General features: G+C 53.4%; 2 protein-coding genes across 3 annotated transcripts in view; one reads left to right on the top strand and one right to left on the bottom strand.

The window, feature by feature from the left end:
• ST3GAL5 (ST3 beta-galactoside alpha-2,3-sialyltransferase 5) overlaps positions 1-17,020 on the top strand; it is a 132,198-nt gene that overhangs the window by 88,296 nt on the left and 26,882 nt on the right. The gene's annotated exons all lie outside the window — the stretch shown is intronic.
• Positions 5,346-17,020, bottom strand: part of ATOH8 (atonal bHLH transcription factor 8) — a 29,200-nt gene continuing 17,525 nt past the window's right edge. For both annotated transcript variants that reach the window (XM_054577664.1, XM_054577663.1), the window contains exon 3: positions 5,346-6,345. In XM_054577664.1, coding sequence (XP_054433639.1) covers positions 6,272-6,345 — 74 coding nt within the window. In that variant the 3' untranslated portion in view covers positions 5,346-6,271. The remainder of the gene's footprint in view (positions 6,346-17,020) is intronic.

The following is a 17,020-nucleotide window of genomic DNA, read 5'->3' as shown; positions in this document are numbered from 1 at the left end:
AAATAATTCCTGTACACACAACTGCCTGTGTGAGTGATGTTTTAGGGGAATCAAAGAAAGGTGGCTGTGTCCTGTGAAGCTGAAGCAGGGTAGAGAAAAGACATCAGCCATCAGGCAGTGGAGAGAGAGATTATAAATTCAGAGGACCAGAGAGATCAAAGCCAGGGAAAACCAGGGGGACATAGCCCCTGAGAATCCTCAGAGGCCTGGGGCCATGCTGGGCTTCCCACTGAAGACGGGCAGAGGGGAGGTGTTCTTATTTACATATGAACAAGAGCACTTAAGATGGAAGAACAGGCACTTAGGCCACTGCTGTTAGGGAAGGTAGCGTCTATGTCTGCCCAGGTTCTGGGGTGGCGAGAACTAGGGTTCCGGGGACTCCAAATGGCCCTGGTGGATGCCACACAGAGGCAAGTGGATGAAAAAGGGCCCCTTTTCTCTTGTTTGTGGCACCTCAGAGGTGGTCGGCTGCTTCAGGATGAAGCTGAACATCTCTTTTCCAGGCACTGGCTGCCAGAAACTCATTGAAATGGACAATGAACGCACACTCTGTAGCCTTTATGAGAAACGTATGGCCATAGAAGTTGCTGCTGATGCTCTAGGTGAAGGGTGGAAAGGTTACGTGGTTTGGATCAGTGGTGGGAATGACAAACAAGGTTTCCCCAGGAAGCAGGGAGCCTTGACCCATGGCCGTGTCCGCCTGCTGCTGAGTAAGGGGCACTCCTGCTACAGACCACGGAGGACTGGAGCGAGAAAGCCCAAATCTGTTCTGGGCTGCACTGTGGACGCCAATCTCAGCGTTCTCAACTTGCTCATTGTAAAAACGGGGAGAAAGGTGTTCCCCGTCTCACTGATACTACTCATTGCCTGGGGCCCAGAAGAGCTTGCAGAATCCACAAATCTTTCAGTCTCTCTAAACAAGATGATGTCCGCCAAGATCTTGTGAGAAAGCCCTCATCAAACAAGGTAGGGAACCAGGACCAATGCGCTCGAGATTCGGCATCTTGTTACTCCACACATCCTGCAACACAAATGTCAGCGTATTGCTCTGAAGAAACAACATGTAAGGCAAATGAGGAAGAGGCCGCAGAATATGCTGAACTTTTGGCTAAGAGAATGAAGGGGACGATAAAACTGCCAGGAACCGGTTGCCCAGAGACCAGGCTGTCCTCTCTGAGAGCCTCCCCCTCTAAGTCTAAGTCCAGGTGAAAAGGAGATTTTCTAAGAGTAACAAATAAATAAGAACAGACATTTAAAAAAGAAAAAGAAAAAGAAACTGTTTTCATTACCTCAAGCAGCAGGGTTCAGTAAGAACCTTGCTTCATGGAAATGGGGGCGTGACTGGGAAAGAGGGGCTGTTGGGGCGTCGTCAGGCTGAGCGTCACGGTCGCGGAGGCTGGGAAGCTGCTGAAGACACTGAAAAGAAGATGGGACCATCTGACAGGTCCAACGGGCAGCTAAAAGGAGCCTCGGCTTTGACCTGGAGATGATGTGCCCCGGGGAGGGACTTCAGAAATAAACCTCTCTAACAGCCACAGGGGAGGAAGGGGCAGCCAGGAACTCATCAGGGGTAGGAAGAGAGGTGGCCCCACAGCCCCATGAGCAATCATGAAGGGGACGTCCTACCGAGCCTCAGTCACACCCCGCTGGTAGTGCCTCAGGAGGCTGACCTGAGGCTGTCCCATGGTAACCTACTCCAGAACAGCCCTGAGACCAGGATGGCAAAGAGAGCACAACTCTTCAGCTGGTTCATAGTGACTGCCTGGGGCGCTGCCAGGGGCTCAGGCAGCTTCAGGACCCCCGAGAAAAAGAACTGCCACTGATCAGTGCTGTCTGAGGTGGAGAGGAAGGAAGTGTGGCATTTATCCGTCCATCCACACCCATTCAATAAATGTTTATTCAGCACCAGGCACAAGTGCTATGAAGCCATCCTCTTTGCAGGAGCTCAGTTCTCAAAGGCTCAGCCCCAGAAAGAGCAAAAAGCCCCAAGCCCAGACTCCATTCTGCTCTAGACCTTCTCCCTTTGAGCTTCTCTGAGGCCTTGAAAAAGGTCTGCATCCCATTCCAGGGCACCAGGGAGGAGGTGCACCAAAAGGTGAAAACCTGTGGGGCAAAGGGTGAGGCCAGTTGCTGCTCCTCCCAGTCCCTGCCAGAGCCAGCCCCGGCAGGGCCCCCTGTCTGCCTCCCTGGCCCCTGGAGCCTGGGAACAGAGCGCAGCTGTGAAGGTGGGGTGGCAGCAAGAGGTCCCAGTGAGAACGGCAATACGAATCCCCCTAAAGGAAACACTTGGAGATATCCGAGGCTTGCTCTGAAAAGGCCGGCTGTTCGTCGCTCTGGCTGCTGGCCGTGACCATTTTGTAGCTCGGGAGACAGCATGGAAGGAGGAAGGCAAGTGCAGCCCCGGCTCCAGCCCCCTAGCAGGCTTTGCACGGCAGCACCTGTCTCAGCCGAGTCAGCCCACGTCTGTGCCCTTGTCACGGGCACAGCAGCGCTCTGTCTCTTCTTCCAGCTCCCGGCACAGCCCCTGCACATGGCTGTGCTGCCCATTTCTCAGGCCCTGGGACCTGCCCGCTCCTGCCTCACTGGTTGTGAGAAAGGGGAGATGGAAGGGTGGTAATCAGGACAAAACACAGGGCAGGACAGGGCCTTGGAGGACATGGTGAGGCAGAGGGAGGGAAGGAGGAAGTCCCGGGACCGAGTGGTGGGCCATGGGCATAGGAAGGAGTCCAGTGTGGGGAGATGGAACCCGCCTGGGGCCCCAGCCAGGCCGTGAGCCCAGAAAAGGCCCAGGAACTGGTGGAACCCCCTTCTCAGAACTTCAGCCTCTCTTCTGGGACAGTCTGAGACCAGAGCCAGGAAGCAGTGCAGGTTATGTGCACAGAGGTTTTAAAGAGCCTCGTAAGGCTCGGCCTGTGAGCTGGGGAGATCGACTCTGGGGCTGTTCCGTGTGGTTTCAACCTGCCGAGGGGAGGAAGCATGAGTGCTATAGAAACCAGGTGTGCACAGAGGTACACACATGGGCCTCTCACGCAGGTCCCCACGGTCCCTGGAGAGGATCCCGGTGTCCCTCTGTGGCTGGTGGCTGATGAGCCATCGCTGACTGGCATTCAGGGCCAGGACCCAAAGCAAATGACAAAGCAAGGAGGGTGTGCCGAAAACAAACCTGCAGGTGGCTCAGGGACCACGAACACTCTGCTGCCTGGGAACGCCCTCCCGCAGCCCCAGAAGGGTGGCTCTTCAAAATGTTTCTTTTGGTGGTTTTCTTATATGGTTGCTTACAGAAAACTGTTTAGAGACTGATGATGACATCTGAATCTATCTGAAATGAAATTCCATGAACAGGGAATGCACCCAAGTGTGTATCTAGAGGTGCCTATGGGCATAAGGGGGGGCATGTGCGCTCATGCACGTGCACAAGAACACAAGCTGCTGTACTTGGGGAAGAAGCTGGAATAGAAAAGAATAGCATGAATGTATGATCCGTCATATACATACGCATGCACATGCGTGCACACACACCCAGCCCTCCACATTTTTGGCACAGCCTGTATCCCTTATCAGTGATTCTAGGTCACTTTTTTGTCAGAGACCTAAGCCTGCTTAAACTAGTGGCTCTCAGTCTTGCCGGCGTATCGGAATCACTTGGGGAGCTTTTACAAATCCCCATGCCCAGCCACACTTTAGGCCAATACCTCAGATTTTCTGCAGATGGGACTTGGGCATTAATAGTTAATATCAATATTTAATGATCTCCTCAGGTGATTCCAATGTCCTGCGAGGGCTTAGTATTCTTCTGCGTGGAAAACTTCTATTTGTTCTTCAAGACCCAACTCCCCCAGCCCCTCTCTAGGAAAGGCTTTCTTGATACCTCCCAGGGAGAGTTCGTTTTTTCTTTCTTGAAGTTCCCAACAGAATGCTCACCTGACTGCATCATAATTATTTCCTGTCTCTCTGTCTATACAGAACCATGAGTTCTGGGAAGGCAGGCACTACGGGGGATCTATTTCTGTATTACCAGCACCTAACTTAGTGTCGACACGCAGCTGATGATTGATAGATGCTTTGGAATGAAAAGGGGGTGCGTAGTAAGGCCATAAGCAGGAGAGGCCATGGATTGTCTCTGGGCGGTAAGGCCGTGGGTCCGGTCCCCTGGCAGCGGGATGGGGGTACTCCCCTCCTGACCCTTTAGTAATAGAAAGTTACTAAAACTTTTTTTAGTAACACAAAGTAATGGTGCCAACAAGTTTGATGCCGATTGGTCCACATTTCCTGCTTCCCTAGGAAGTGCCATAAGCGTGACTCAGAGGTTCAGAGGGACGACTCAGTGGGGCTGTGACCTGTGTCTAGAGTCCCAGAGTGACTGACCCTTCCTAACTGTCCCTCCTCAACCCCCATTCCAAGTCCACACTGTCTGGTTGGCTTCCAAAAGCGTATGAAATCGGAATCTATCTGCAAAGGAATTCTCTTACCTAGGAATGTACGCAAGTGTGTGCTTGGAGGTGCATGTGCACACAAGAAGGTGCGTGTGTGGTGTGTGCTCTTGGGGAGCTCTGAGCAATCTTGGCCCCCTGGTTCTTGGTCCTCGGCAAAGGACCATGCAGGGGAAACATGACTGCGAGAAGAGGAGGCTTCTTAGAGCCAGTTCCACCCACAGACACTCCAGCCCCAGCCCAGAAGCCTACGGAGCAGACAGGTGAGGGCGACACTGGGAGGAACAAGGGAGAGATGTGCATCCTGCGTGAGCACAGCCTTCTTTCCTCATCACCTCCACTCTCCTGGGGAAGCCCCACCCTGCCCTGCCCCCCACACACAGCCCTTCCACGTAGTCCTCTCCTAGTTCTTATTACCACACACCCATCCACAATGGGCCCTTCTTGTCCCTGCCTTAGGCACTCCCACATGTCAAGGCTACTCAAGGACTTTGAGCTGGGACTGACTATGGGGCTGGAAAGGGGTTAAGAGCGCAAGATTTGGAGTGAGGCCACCCTTATTTGAGAACCAGCTGTCACTGACTGGCTCTGTCTCCTCGGGGCCTTGGTTTCCTCATCTGTAAAACGGGATTGAAAATACAGCTCCCACCCCGTACCTCATAAACCTGTGGTATGGATTAGGTGAGGCACGAAGTGGAACGAGCTCTCCACATGTTCCTGACCAGGCCTCCTGGTCATCCGTCCAGGCTGAGGCCATGGTGAGGGCGCCCTCTACCCCCTTACACACACAGACACATGCACTTACACTTACACACTGCCCGCTTCCTGAAGGGCTCCCAACCTGTAGGCAGAGACCAAGCTCTCTCCTCCCCTAGAGCCCTCCCAACTGACCGGCCAAAGTTCTGGTCACCCACAGAGTCCATTCAACACAAGCGTTTTCTTTACATGTTGGGACTTTTACTTCAATTTGAAGCAGATGGTTGAGCACAGACGTGAACAGCTTTGGCCTTTTGAGCAAAGAAAGGAGCAGGCCTTGGCTTTAAACATGCCCCACTCCCCCACATACTGGCCCATTCCCCTGGTCCCTTCCTCCCTCTGCCCCCTGCGTAACTGGTTAGAGAACACTGTCCTCCAAGCAGGGCGCCATCCTGTTCGCCCAGCAAGGAGGGTGGGCCACGGGCAAGGAGTGGCCTGGTGGGGAGCAAAAACCCTTACGGAGGTCGCCTTACGCCCTTCCCATGATGCTCAGGGCCCAAGAAGAAGCCTGGGTCCAAGGAACACTGAGAATCAGGGTCAGAGACCTGGGCAGCCAATAGGAGGGAGCAAAGGGGGCCGGGATCTCAGATCCCACTCCCTCCAGGAGCCCCCGGCACCACAGCCCCCAGGAGGCTTATCCTGAACCCAGCCAACTCAGGGTCCAGTGTAGAGAGGTCCAGGTCAGAAGGTCAGGTGCTTCTAATGGTCACCAATGTCCATCCTTTCTGTGAGTTTCTGGTGGAGCTGCTGACTCGTCTTTGGCTTGAGATGGAACTCAGGCAACAGGAGGAGCAAAAGTCTTAGGGCAACACTGTGGGGTTTTTCTCACCCATTTTGTTCAGTGTCTCTGCGGTGTCTTTGGCAATGGATTTCTGCAGCCGGAGGCTGGGCCTAGGGCCCCAGGCAAGAGGAAGGCTGAGCTCTCCCCTCCCCACCAGGCCGAGGGCAAAGTGCAAAGTCCTGTGGAGTGGCTGGGGGAGGGCGGAGGCTGAGGGGGAGGCAGGCGTGCTCCTGTCTGACCCTGAGAGGCAGTGGTCTGAGTTTCGGGCGGCATCTTGAAGAAGATGAGGCTGGACTTGGTGAGCTCACCTTATCCTCAGGCTCTGCGGACAAGAGGGCACACAGCAGTGCCCTTGGTCTAGGCCAGGGCCAGTCACTCCTGAAAGAAACAACCAACCGTCAGAAGCTGCCCCTGCTCATCCTGACTTTTGTTTCCATAGGTCGACTGGACCAGGAGCCGGCAGCACCCCTAGCACCTCCTCTCACTGAAACATCACAGCTTCCCTGGGAGGGACTCCTATGGCTCAGGCAGGGGACTGTGCCTGGAAGGCTTCAGAGAGTGGTTGAGCAGCATCTGGACCCAGGACTGGCTGTCTCCAGGGCCCACACTGTCCCCTTACCCTCCCCCTGCCTTTGGCATTTCAGAGCCACTGCTGATGTGTTGGTTTGGGGGAACGGGCAGGGCTGCAGAGGCTCGAGGGAGCGCAGGGACTGGTCCTGAGACCACAATGCCCTGTCACGCCTCTGAGGGATGTGACCCCGCAGGAGTGGCCACCCGCAGCTCCTTCCCCTACACTGTCCGACCAGAGCACTATACCAGGTGTCGAGGGGCCGGCTAGCTGCGGCCCATCCACCTGACAGCTGGGTGGCCCCTCGTCACCTGAGACAAGCCACTTAACTTTCTGCCCCTGAGTATCCTCATCTGTACAACGACACAACTGGAGCAGGTCAATAATGTTCAGGCTTTTTTTTTAAGCATTAGAGGCGAAGTCTGAGTTGTGGATCCTAACACGGAAAACATGGGCCTGGTCTACTTGGAGCATCAGGGTGAGGGGGACACACTGAGAGGGGGACCCAGCAGCCTGCCACAGTCCCTGCAGCGCTGCATGACCTGGGACATGTTGAGAACCCAGGGCTGTAAGAAGCATGACTGGAAAACACTTAGGTAGACCACCCTCAGGTTCCTCACAGACCTGGCCTTCGGAAATTTCACTCTGGCAGCTGAACTTGGTGTTGCTTGTAAGAACACTGACCAAAGGGTCTGACCTGCCACGAGGAAGGGCCAGGAGATGGGGACGGTCATGGGGGCTGCTGGGGTTTGAGCTTTCGGGGAAGGTCAGAGCTGGTGGAGAGGCTCGGTGCGGGCTCCAAGTCCACCCCGAACACGCGAATGAGTAAAGGCAGCGAGTAAACCCGGCCCAGCACATCCCTAATTAAGCATTTCCGAATACTTCTCTCCGGATTCTTGTAACAACCCTGAACAAACAGCTAAGCACTTATTTTTGAAACGACACATCTGTCGGGCACCTCCCACATGCCGGGTCGCTGCCTCACACCTCCAACTCGGAGGGGAGCAGTCCCCAGCTCTGACTCCGGGAAAGAAGCTAGAAGTTGGCAGCATCAGGTTTGCATCCAGCTGGGCAGGGCTGCTCCTGCTGAAATGGAGGCCGGGGGAACCGGACGGAGCCAAACCACGAGGCTGGAGGGCCTGAGGGCCTATGAGCCACAGACCTGGAGCACCCCGCTCCACAGGCAGCCAAGGCGTGAGGCTGGGGCACGGCTGAAAGTGGGGTCCGAGGAGGGCAAGGGAGCTGGGCTGGGAGGAGGGCGTGTCCTCTGGCTGAGAGAGGCTAAGAAGCAAAAAGAGAAATGCGGAAGGAGGGAGCATCTTGATGTGGTGAGTCCAGGCTCACAGTTGCCCAGCCCACTGTGGCGGTGGCTGGCCCCAGCCGGAATCTGCTTTTTGTTACTGAGTCTGAGGAGGAGGATTAAGAAGCAGGAAAGGAAACCCGTGGGGATGGCACGGGGTCTGTGGTCCACGGGTGATTTACAGCCCAGCCATCCTGGCGCGGGATGCCTGGGCGGGCCCTGGCGAGGACAGCTGAGCTCCTCTCTGATTCAGCGCGCCTGTGATCTCGGGAAGGTGTAAAAGGCTGGGTCAGCTGGAGTGGCCCCGGGCAGCTGGGGCCCAACCGCAAGACCTCTATCAACTCTCACATCCCACTGAAGCCACGGCTACCACCCAAGAGCAAGGAAGATGGGGTTTCACTTGCCAGGGCCTGACCTTCAATTCTTGACCCCACTTTTTCTCTCAAGTCTACGCTGGACTTGTATTCCTACCACCCACCTGGGCCTAGGAATCCTGGCACATGTATCATCCATCCAAGGAACCTTAAATTCATTAGGGCGTGGTGGGAAGACCACTGGGAGGTCTCAGGTGCCAGGACTGTCTCTGCGATTAACCAGCTGTGTGACCTTGGGGAACTCCTTCCCTCTCTGTGCTTTAATTCCTTCACTTGCACACCAAGGGGGTTGTGTGTGGATTCGCACTCCTCGAAAGGTGCTCTGTGGACATTAGTCAGGTGAGATTTCTCTCATGAGTTTGGGAAACAACGCAGACCTTGGTCCCATCCTACAAAGTCACTATGTCTTAGTAGCATATTAAAGGTTCTGTAAAGAAATTCCTGTAGCTTTATTTACCCACTATTTTCTGAACCTATGTGATTGTTGATGTGATAGCAACTATATCATGAGTAGAAACTCACTCAACCTTCTGATAGAGTGAAGCTTATTTAAGGCTACACAAGCGCCAGTGGGAAGCCTCAAGAAAGGCAGCAAAGGGCTTGCAAACCTCAGTAGGGGCCATCTGTGGCCCTTCCCTCTGGGTGCCAACCAAAACCAGCATAAGGTCACGTTCAGAGATCTGCTTCTTTACTGCCTGACTACCAACTGACCCAGTCTCTCAGCATCTGAACCCCAGGCGCCTAGTGGAGACCCCGGTTGGTCCAGCCTCAGTCATATTTCTTTCCCTGAACCGATCAGCTGTGACTGAGGAATAGGAGACAAAGTTGCCTAAGCCTCAGAAGGAGCTATGTGGGCGTGTGAGGGTCTGGGGTGGGGGGCACGGTGGTGAGTATGTGTACATAACTGAAAATACAGGGGCGGAGGCTGACAAGTACTCCCCACTATGACAACTATACCACGGACACCTAGCAACATCACCTCTGTGTGGGAAGCACAGCTTGGGAAGGCCTCTGGCATCCCTCCCACTCTGGCCTTTTGTGGGTGCTGTTTCTGCTGGAGGCCAAGGCTCTGGGCAAGGCCGGGTAAGGCTCTTGACTCATTGTCCTAAGGAGCCCCCGGCATCACAGCCCCTCACTACAGAAGATGCCCTTTCCTCAAAGGATCTGCTGCTAACCCAAACTCTGAAAACAACTATACAAGACAGCCTCTCCAGTGCCTTCCAGCTGGTCGAACGTGCTGAGTCTGATTGAAGCAACTTGGTCAGTGTGGCAAAATGGCTGAGCTTATGACATTCAGGAAGCATCTCTCTGTTCAATCGTTTGTAGTCAGAACATCAGCCCCACGAGAACCGGGACGCGGTCCATCTTGTTCGCTACTATAGTCCCAGTGCTTAGGACAGTGCTGGACATACAGCAGTAGCTCAATAAATATTTGTTGAATGAGTAAGTGTTTCTAGTTTCAGGGATTTTATTTACTGCAGCTTTTATATACCACAAGATATGTCTCCTATTTCAAAGGTAACATTTGAGCATTTCTGTAAATGCTCCTGTGCTTTAGGGGAACTTTTAGTATTTATTGTCAACTCTGGAACAATTTTGCATCTTTTTGGCTTTTGTTCACTTCCAGAGTTTTATTCCTAATTACACATCCTCTGCTTACCAAGTTTGCCTATGGCTTTAAGTGGATTGGGTTCCTCTCTCTTGATCACTTCTGGGTGCTGCAAGGTAATTTCACCACATGGGGGCATTAAAAAAAAACAACAATTTTCTCTGCCTTCTAAATTACTTTACCCTTTAAATTCATTTTCAGTCACTGATGTCCAATTTTACCTACTTAACCATTTTTTACTATTTTCAAATTAGACATTTTCTTATATTTAAGCAATTCAGATACAGCCTTCTACCTGCAGAAAAAGTAATCCAACAGAATTTAAATTCTAAAAGATTTTTAAATTGTTTTGTCCTAAAAAGAGAAGTCAGATTTCAAATGTTAAAACTAAAATATGAAAGACAAGCAAAGAGAGTATGGGAGAAGTATTTCTCAAGACCCGCACTATTAAGCCTTATTTTACCTTTAACTTTTAAAAACACCAATGTGTGATCTAGGAAGGGGGTTTCATGTCCCATTCTGAATGCTGAACACTAGAGTTCATTATCTTGGCCACAAAGTCAGTGGCTGTGGGGCCCTGGGCAGGCTGGTTAATCTTTCCAGGCCTTGGTTTCCTCATTTTAAATCGAGCACAGTAGTAGTACCCACCTTCTAGATCATTTTCAAAGAATCAATGAGACCCCGCTGGCTGACATTCCTACAAAGAGTCACAGTTGGACTAACTGGGATTTGAAAACACAGAATAAACAGGCAACAGAATCTTAAAACAAGTAACCAGAAATAGTCACTTTGAACTAACTGTCATCTTGACTGATTTGATTTCAATGTAGTCTTTTTAAAAAACAAACACAATTTTTAAAATTATATATGCCTATCATCTGTCAAATGGAAAACCAAACTATGGTGTATGTATATAATGGAATATTATTTAGCCATGAAAAGAAATGAAGTACCAACATACATGATAAAACATGGATAAACCTTGAAAGTATGCTAAGTGAAAGAAGCCACACACAAGAGACCACATATCATCTGATTCCATTCACACGAAATGCCTAGGACAGGGAAATCTACAGATTAGCAGTTGCCTAGCGTCAAGGAGGAGGCGGGACTGGGGCAGTAGGTGACAGCTAAAGCTTACGGGGTTTCTTTTTAGACTGATGAAAATGTTTGGAAATTGACTGTGGCAATGGTTGCATGTATCTGTGAAAATACTAAAAACCACTGAAAGGGGGAACTATAATCTTGATAAAGCTGTTAAAAATGTGCATAAGTAGCGCATGTTAATTATAGAAAAATTAGAAAATACAGAAGAGTGAACAGAAAAAAAAATTTTAATCACCTCAACCTCCTCACCAAGAGAAAACCCCTAATAACTCTGGGTGACTAGTTCCCTATGCTTAAATACACCCACATAGTATTTTATGAAAGTAGAGTTATATTGTGCAAACTGCACCGTAAGCTGCTGTTTGTATTTTCTCTAACAGCCCATACATCTTTGCACTTGGCAGATCTGCTTCCACATCTTCTCGTTAGGGCCAGGCTTTGCTGAGGTTATTCTGGGCACAAGCACAGGCTTGGGCTTCCAGCCTCCAAACTTCCCAGGGAACTGGAAGCAGGTATGACCAGGCCACCCCCAGAGCCTCCCGCCCCGCCTGGCCTGGGCGCCATGGGTGACAGGCAGGAAATTTATGAGCAGCTGGAGTTGGCTGCTATTTGCCGAGGGCAGGAACGTGGCGTGAATCAAGGATCACACTGTGTCCAGGCTGGGAGGGCCCTCAAAGGTCTCAGGCATCTAAGAGTTGAGAAGTTATGGCCAGAGCCCCTCGTGAGCCAGAAGAATCTCCCTGGGGATCATGAATTGGGAGAAAAATTCATTTACTCAAAAAAGATTATATTATAGAGTTCCTACTGGGTGCCCGCTCTGTGACAGACGCTGGGTTAAAGTCCCTGTCCTGGGGCAGTTTACAGTCCAAGCCCAGGGCAAAGCTGAGAACCACTGCTGTGGGTCCTGCCCATTCCCTGTTCTGCTCCTCAGGCTATTGACCAGGACAGTGCCTGAGCTGGCTGGGACCCCGGCTGCGGTGTGCGAACAGCCGCCTGTGCCCAGCTGCCTGCGCTGCTCAGGGGCTGCCCTGCCCCCACAGGCCCAGGTCCCCAGGCTGGAGCATGAGTGGGTCTGGCAGGCCAAACCCCTCATTTACTGAGGCCAATGGGTATGTTCAAACCTCAGTCAGTCAATGACATACAGAACTTTCCTACCAGTGAGAAACAACCACAGCGTCAGACAATGTTCAGGATGAGAGCAGGTAACCCTGGGGACCCCTCCTGTGCTAAGACACCAGGGTGGATCTGGGTCTCAGGTTTCCTGTCCATGCACTGTCCAAACACCCCATTACGTGGAGTCACTCCCGCCCACTGGAACAAAAGCTCAGGGCGGAGGAGTTGTGTTGGCTGTGTCCCTGCTGCTCCCGCCCCTTGTCCCCCCACCCCAGTCCAGGACAGTGAAGGCCAGCTCCAGTCCAGCCTCTTAATCTGCTGGCGCCCACCTCCAGTGCAGGCTGGGGAAACGTGTTTCCACTCTGAACTCCTGAAGCACTTCATACCAACTCCTCCTACATCCCTCTGTGCCACGAATTACTGTCGGTGCGATTGCTGTCATTCCCTTGCTCACCCTATGCATCTCCACCAGGGCTCCCGAGGGAAGAGGGCAGGGGCCATGTCGTCTCCCACACCCCTGTCCTCCCAGGCCTGGGAACAGCAGAGAGGCTCAGTGCTCGGAGCTACAATTATTCAGGCAGCCTTGGGCCAGGCCCCTCCCTGCCTGCACTCCTTTGCCTGGGTTGTTTCACACAGTCCCTCGGGTGGGCCCATTGCTGCTTTCATTTTGCAACTTAGGAAATGGGGGCCTGAGCAGTCTCCTCACTTGCCCTAGGTCACACTGCCAGGATGCAAGAGAGCGAGGCAAACCCCTTGACTCCTAGAGAGTTCAGCTTCTTCATCGGCAAATGGAACTGGCAAGTCCCCAAACCATCCACCCAGCCGTCACCTTCCTCAGTTTGAAGAAGATCACAGCGTAAGGGGCGGTGGCTGGCCACGGAAGTCCTACCACTCCCAGGGCCAGGGCCAGGGCCAGGGCTCACAGGGAGCCCACCAGGCCTGCAAGGGACATCCAGAAAGACCCGAGGCCACCGCCGTGCTGACTCCTTCTTGGGCTGCAGGCCACTCTCTCCGGCTGCCAATCTCTGTCTCTCCATGCTCTGCCTGTGCGTCTCAGTGCCAGGCCTCTCTTGGCCTCCCCTGTGTTTATCTCTCCATGTCCATCAGCCTATCTGTCTTTCTTGGCCCCCGCCCCACCCACAGTACAGGGCATCGTGAGGGTCGAACTGGCCCGGTGGCGCCTGAGGCCCAGCTGCTGCAGCTTCCCATCTGCTTCCCATCCTGTGATGTTGTCCAGCCAATTCCACTTGGCTCCAACGCTGCTCTTCCAGACCCAGAAGCTCAAGGAACTCATGACCCTGCCCCAAAGCCAGAGGAGACACCCAGGCTGGAGGGGATCAGACCACTGGGCAGAGAGATGGCCCAGGCTGGCGAGGAGAGCCCTGCTCCCGCGCAGCGTCCCAGCAGGCCCTGCTTCATGACCCCCACACTACACACATGCACACACACCCAGCCACCGCGTCGAGGGGCCCCCGTCAGGCCTGCCTCCACGGAGCCAGGGACTGTTCCCCATCGCTCTCTGCCTCTCTCAGTCCTCCCCTCCCCGTCCTCACCACAGAATGACAGCAGGAGTGATGGGGCGCCAAGCAGACAAGCCAATTCATGCCAAAGTGCTGGCCGGCCAGCCTGTGCGCAGACCACAGCGTGTCTCCCCCCAGGAAGGAGTCTAGCTCCGGGTAGTTCAGTGGCAGCAACAATGGGGTGGCTGGGAGAGGCCGCAAGGCCCCTGGACAGCCCAAACGATCAAATGATTTCTTAAAAAACAGTGTGAAAATGCAGTTTTAAGATGAGAAAAACACCTCCCCAACCCTTCCCATCAACCCTAAGCCCTTTATAGATAGATTCGCGAGCGACCATGGGATTCAGGGAGCAATGGGACATCTCTGATCAGGGCTCTATTCACTGCCCCTGACCATTAGTGACAACACCGAAGTAGCTCCCACCTGCCTAAGGGAGAGGCCAAGACTGGGAAGAGAAACAATTCTTTCACCCACACGCATGCATACACAAAAATGCAAGTATACACACATACACTCCCCCACACACGCCCACTGACATGCAATTCGGCACGGTGGTTAAATGCGCCAGCTATGGCATCCGACAGTCTCTCTTTGAATCCTGATTTCCCCATTCTACCAGCTGTGTGACTTTGAGCAAATTACTTAAGCTCTCTGTGCCTCTGTTTCTTCATCTATAAGATGGCACTAACAATAATCCCCTGCATGAAGTAGCAGGCAGGATTCAAGAACACAATGGCTACAAAGCCACGCACTCAGCATTAGGCAGTCATATGCCAGAGCACACACACGTGTGTGGGTCTGCGTTTAATGTGTCTTCCCCCGTTTGCCCATCAGCTCAAGGCAGGAGCTGTGTCTCCATTTCGGATTGCCAGGGCCCCACTCAGGACTGGGCACAGAGGAGTTGCCCATTAGCTATTGTGGAAGACAACTGGAAACACCTTCTTTCCTCGTGCTTCCATTCTTCCATTCATTTGGCAAATATTTTCTGGGTGTTTAGACCAAGCAAGGCTACATTCAAAGCTGCACTGAGCAAAACAGATGAGGAGCCCCGCGCTGCACACGCTGACCTCCTAGGAGAAGCAGTCCCTACACAGAAGCAAGTTTCCCTAAAGAAAGGAAGCCTCTTGCTTTCTGTGCCAAACAGCTTGGGCAGGTCCTTTCCCCAGAACTGATGTACTTCCCTGCATTCTCAGCCAGATGTTACTGGATGTACTTTAGCTTCCTCTTGACAACTCAAGGGTCAAGCCCACCCCGGGTTCTGGAGACTTCTGGGGCCCTTTGCCCCGACACTCAGTGGCCCCAAGCCTCTTGGCTCTTCTCAGCCTCTGGCGTTGCTCCTTTTGTTTTCCTGTTTCTTCCCAGACGATTAGGCCACTGGCCGTGATTCTGGGTCTGTCAGTGCACCTGCCCCGGGAGCTGGCCTCCCACATCTTTTCTGTTCAGCTGCTCTGATCTGAGTCACGGGGGAGCCAAGCTTGTAAGAACAGACTGTAAGTAGTAGACTCCAAACAAGGTCCAGACTGGGCTCTCCTGTGAGCTTTTATGCATGGCCTTTGTGTCATCTAGCTCTGTGTTCCAAAGGGTGCGGTCTTTGTCTGCTTTGTTCTCCAAAGGACTCAGCGCCTAGAACAATGCCTGGCGCATAGTGAACACTCAAAACTATTTATTCTTAAATAAATGTGCAGGGCCTTCATGCTTTCTTCATCTTTTTCTGCTCATGCAACTAAAGAGACTGAACAAGTGAAGAATCACGGTGTGTTTGTGTAGAGGGGGTAGGACTGCAGATAACCATGCAGGCCGCCCACCCAGATCCTGTGTGTGTGTGGTAGTGTGGACAGGGTGGCAGAAGCGCAGGGTCTTAGAGGGGGTGGGTAATTCTCAGCAACGCTGTGTGGCTCTTCTATATCTTCTGGGTGGGCTCATGGGGCTGCCCCCATGGGCCCAGCTTCCTGGCTCTGCTGTGCATACTCCCGAAGGATCATCTCTAAGGGCCCCTGGCCCCCGGGGAAGAGGGACAAGTTCTGAAACTCTCCAAGACCTTCAGTTGTCTCGCAGTGGGCACCCCTTCCCACCTCGACAGGAACTTGGCCCACCACAGGGAAGGCCCTCCACCTGACCCTGGCAGGCGGCGCCCAGAGACGCGCCGGCAACCTGTGCGGGGCTGTGCACGCACCCCACACACGCTCACAGCAGACGGCGGAGACGGACCCGGTGTCCTCCGCCCGGCCGTGGAATCAAGCGCTCAGTGGACAGCCAGGCTGGTACCCACTCTCTTAGTCACTGGGCGGGAAGGGGACACTCGGGGTCCCTCTGCCCACCTTCCTGACAAACCAGCAGTGTCCTCCAGAGGCCCCCTGGACTGCGCTGCACTTCTAGCTGACAAGCCCTTTCGTGGCCATTGTTTTCATGAACCTCCTCACCCACGAACGTTTTTACTCATGTTTTATGAGGAAAGTGGGGTTTGGAGAAGGCCAGCGACTGAAGTTACAAAGCTTGTGAGTGGCTGGCCTGGCGCACAGGCCCACTTTTCCCAGCTCCAGGCCCCGCACTGCCAGACACCCGCTGCAGCTCACACCTTCCCCTTGCCGGGAGCAGAGGACAGTGACCGTCTGGGTTCAGGAGCACTTATTTCACGGGGCCAGAGGAGCCTGCCTGGGCCCCATCCAGCCCTGCCAGCTTTGTCACTCTGGGTGACTCCACCCCTCTGGGTCCCAGCCTCTCCATCTAGCCCCCACAGTTAACGATGTGGCCCTCAGGAGGCTCAAGAGAATAGTAGGCATGAAAGAGTCCTGCCAACTGTCCAGGGCTGTGCAGGGATACCAGGCTGCCAGGCTCTCTGAGCCTCAATCAACAGAAAATGGGGCTAACAGGGCTACTGGCACTCACTTGGCAGGGCTGCAGGAGAAGGGGGCAAGCTCGTGAGGCAGGGGTTCTGCCGCTGTGATTAAAGTTAAGACACTGGTTAGCTCCACTGGGAAGAAAAATCGCCTTGTCACACAGCATAGTCAACCCTCCGGGGATGAGCCATGTGACTGGTTACCCTGCAGCCTTCCCAGTTGGGAGACCCTCACGTCTTCCTAAATTGCAGGAGGAACACCCCGGTAGGGGATGTCTGGGCAGGACTAACTGAACCGGTGAAGAGCAATGTTCTTTGAGGTAAGGCCCCCACCCTTCCTGGGGAGACGGTGCGAGGAGGAAGTGCTCAGTGCTAAGGCAGCCACTGCACAGCCATGAGGCAAAGACCAAAAGAAGTCTGCAGCCCCGGTATCACCAGAGCCTTCTGAACTGTGAGAAACAGGGGCCCCTGGTAGTTTAAGCTGCTGCTTGAGGGTTTTCTGTGGTCCGAAGTAGCTTTCATCACTAATTCAGGGGAAAAAAGCTCCAGCTCCCCAGAGGTCTGGAGGAGCCCTGACCTTTCTCTGCTGTGTCCTGAAGCCCCTGGTTCATCCTTCCCTAGAGATG

Source organism: Pteronotus mesoamericanus, unplaced genomic scaffold, assembly GCF_021234165.1.
Source record: "Pteronotus mesoamericanus isolate MK-2021 breed Mesoamerican mustached bat unplaced genomic scaffold, CSHL_Meso_final contig_44, whole genome shotgun sequence".
NCBI classification, from domain to species: Eukaryota; Metazoa; Chordata; class Mammalia; order Chiroptera; family Mormoopidae; genus Pteronotus; species Pteronotus mesoamericanus.
This window is presented reverse-complemented; position numbering and strand designations above follow the sequence as displayed.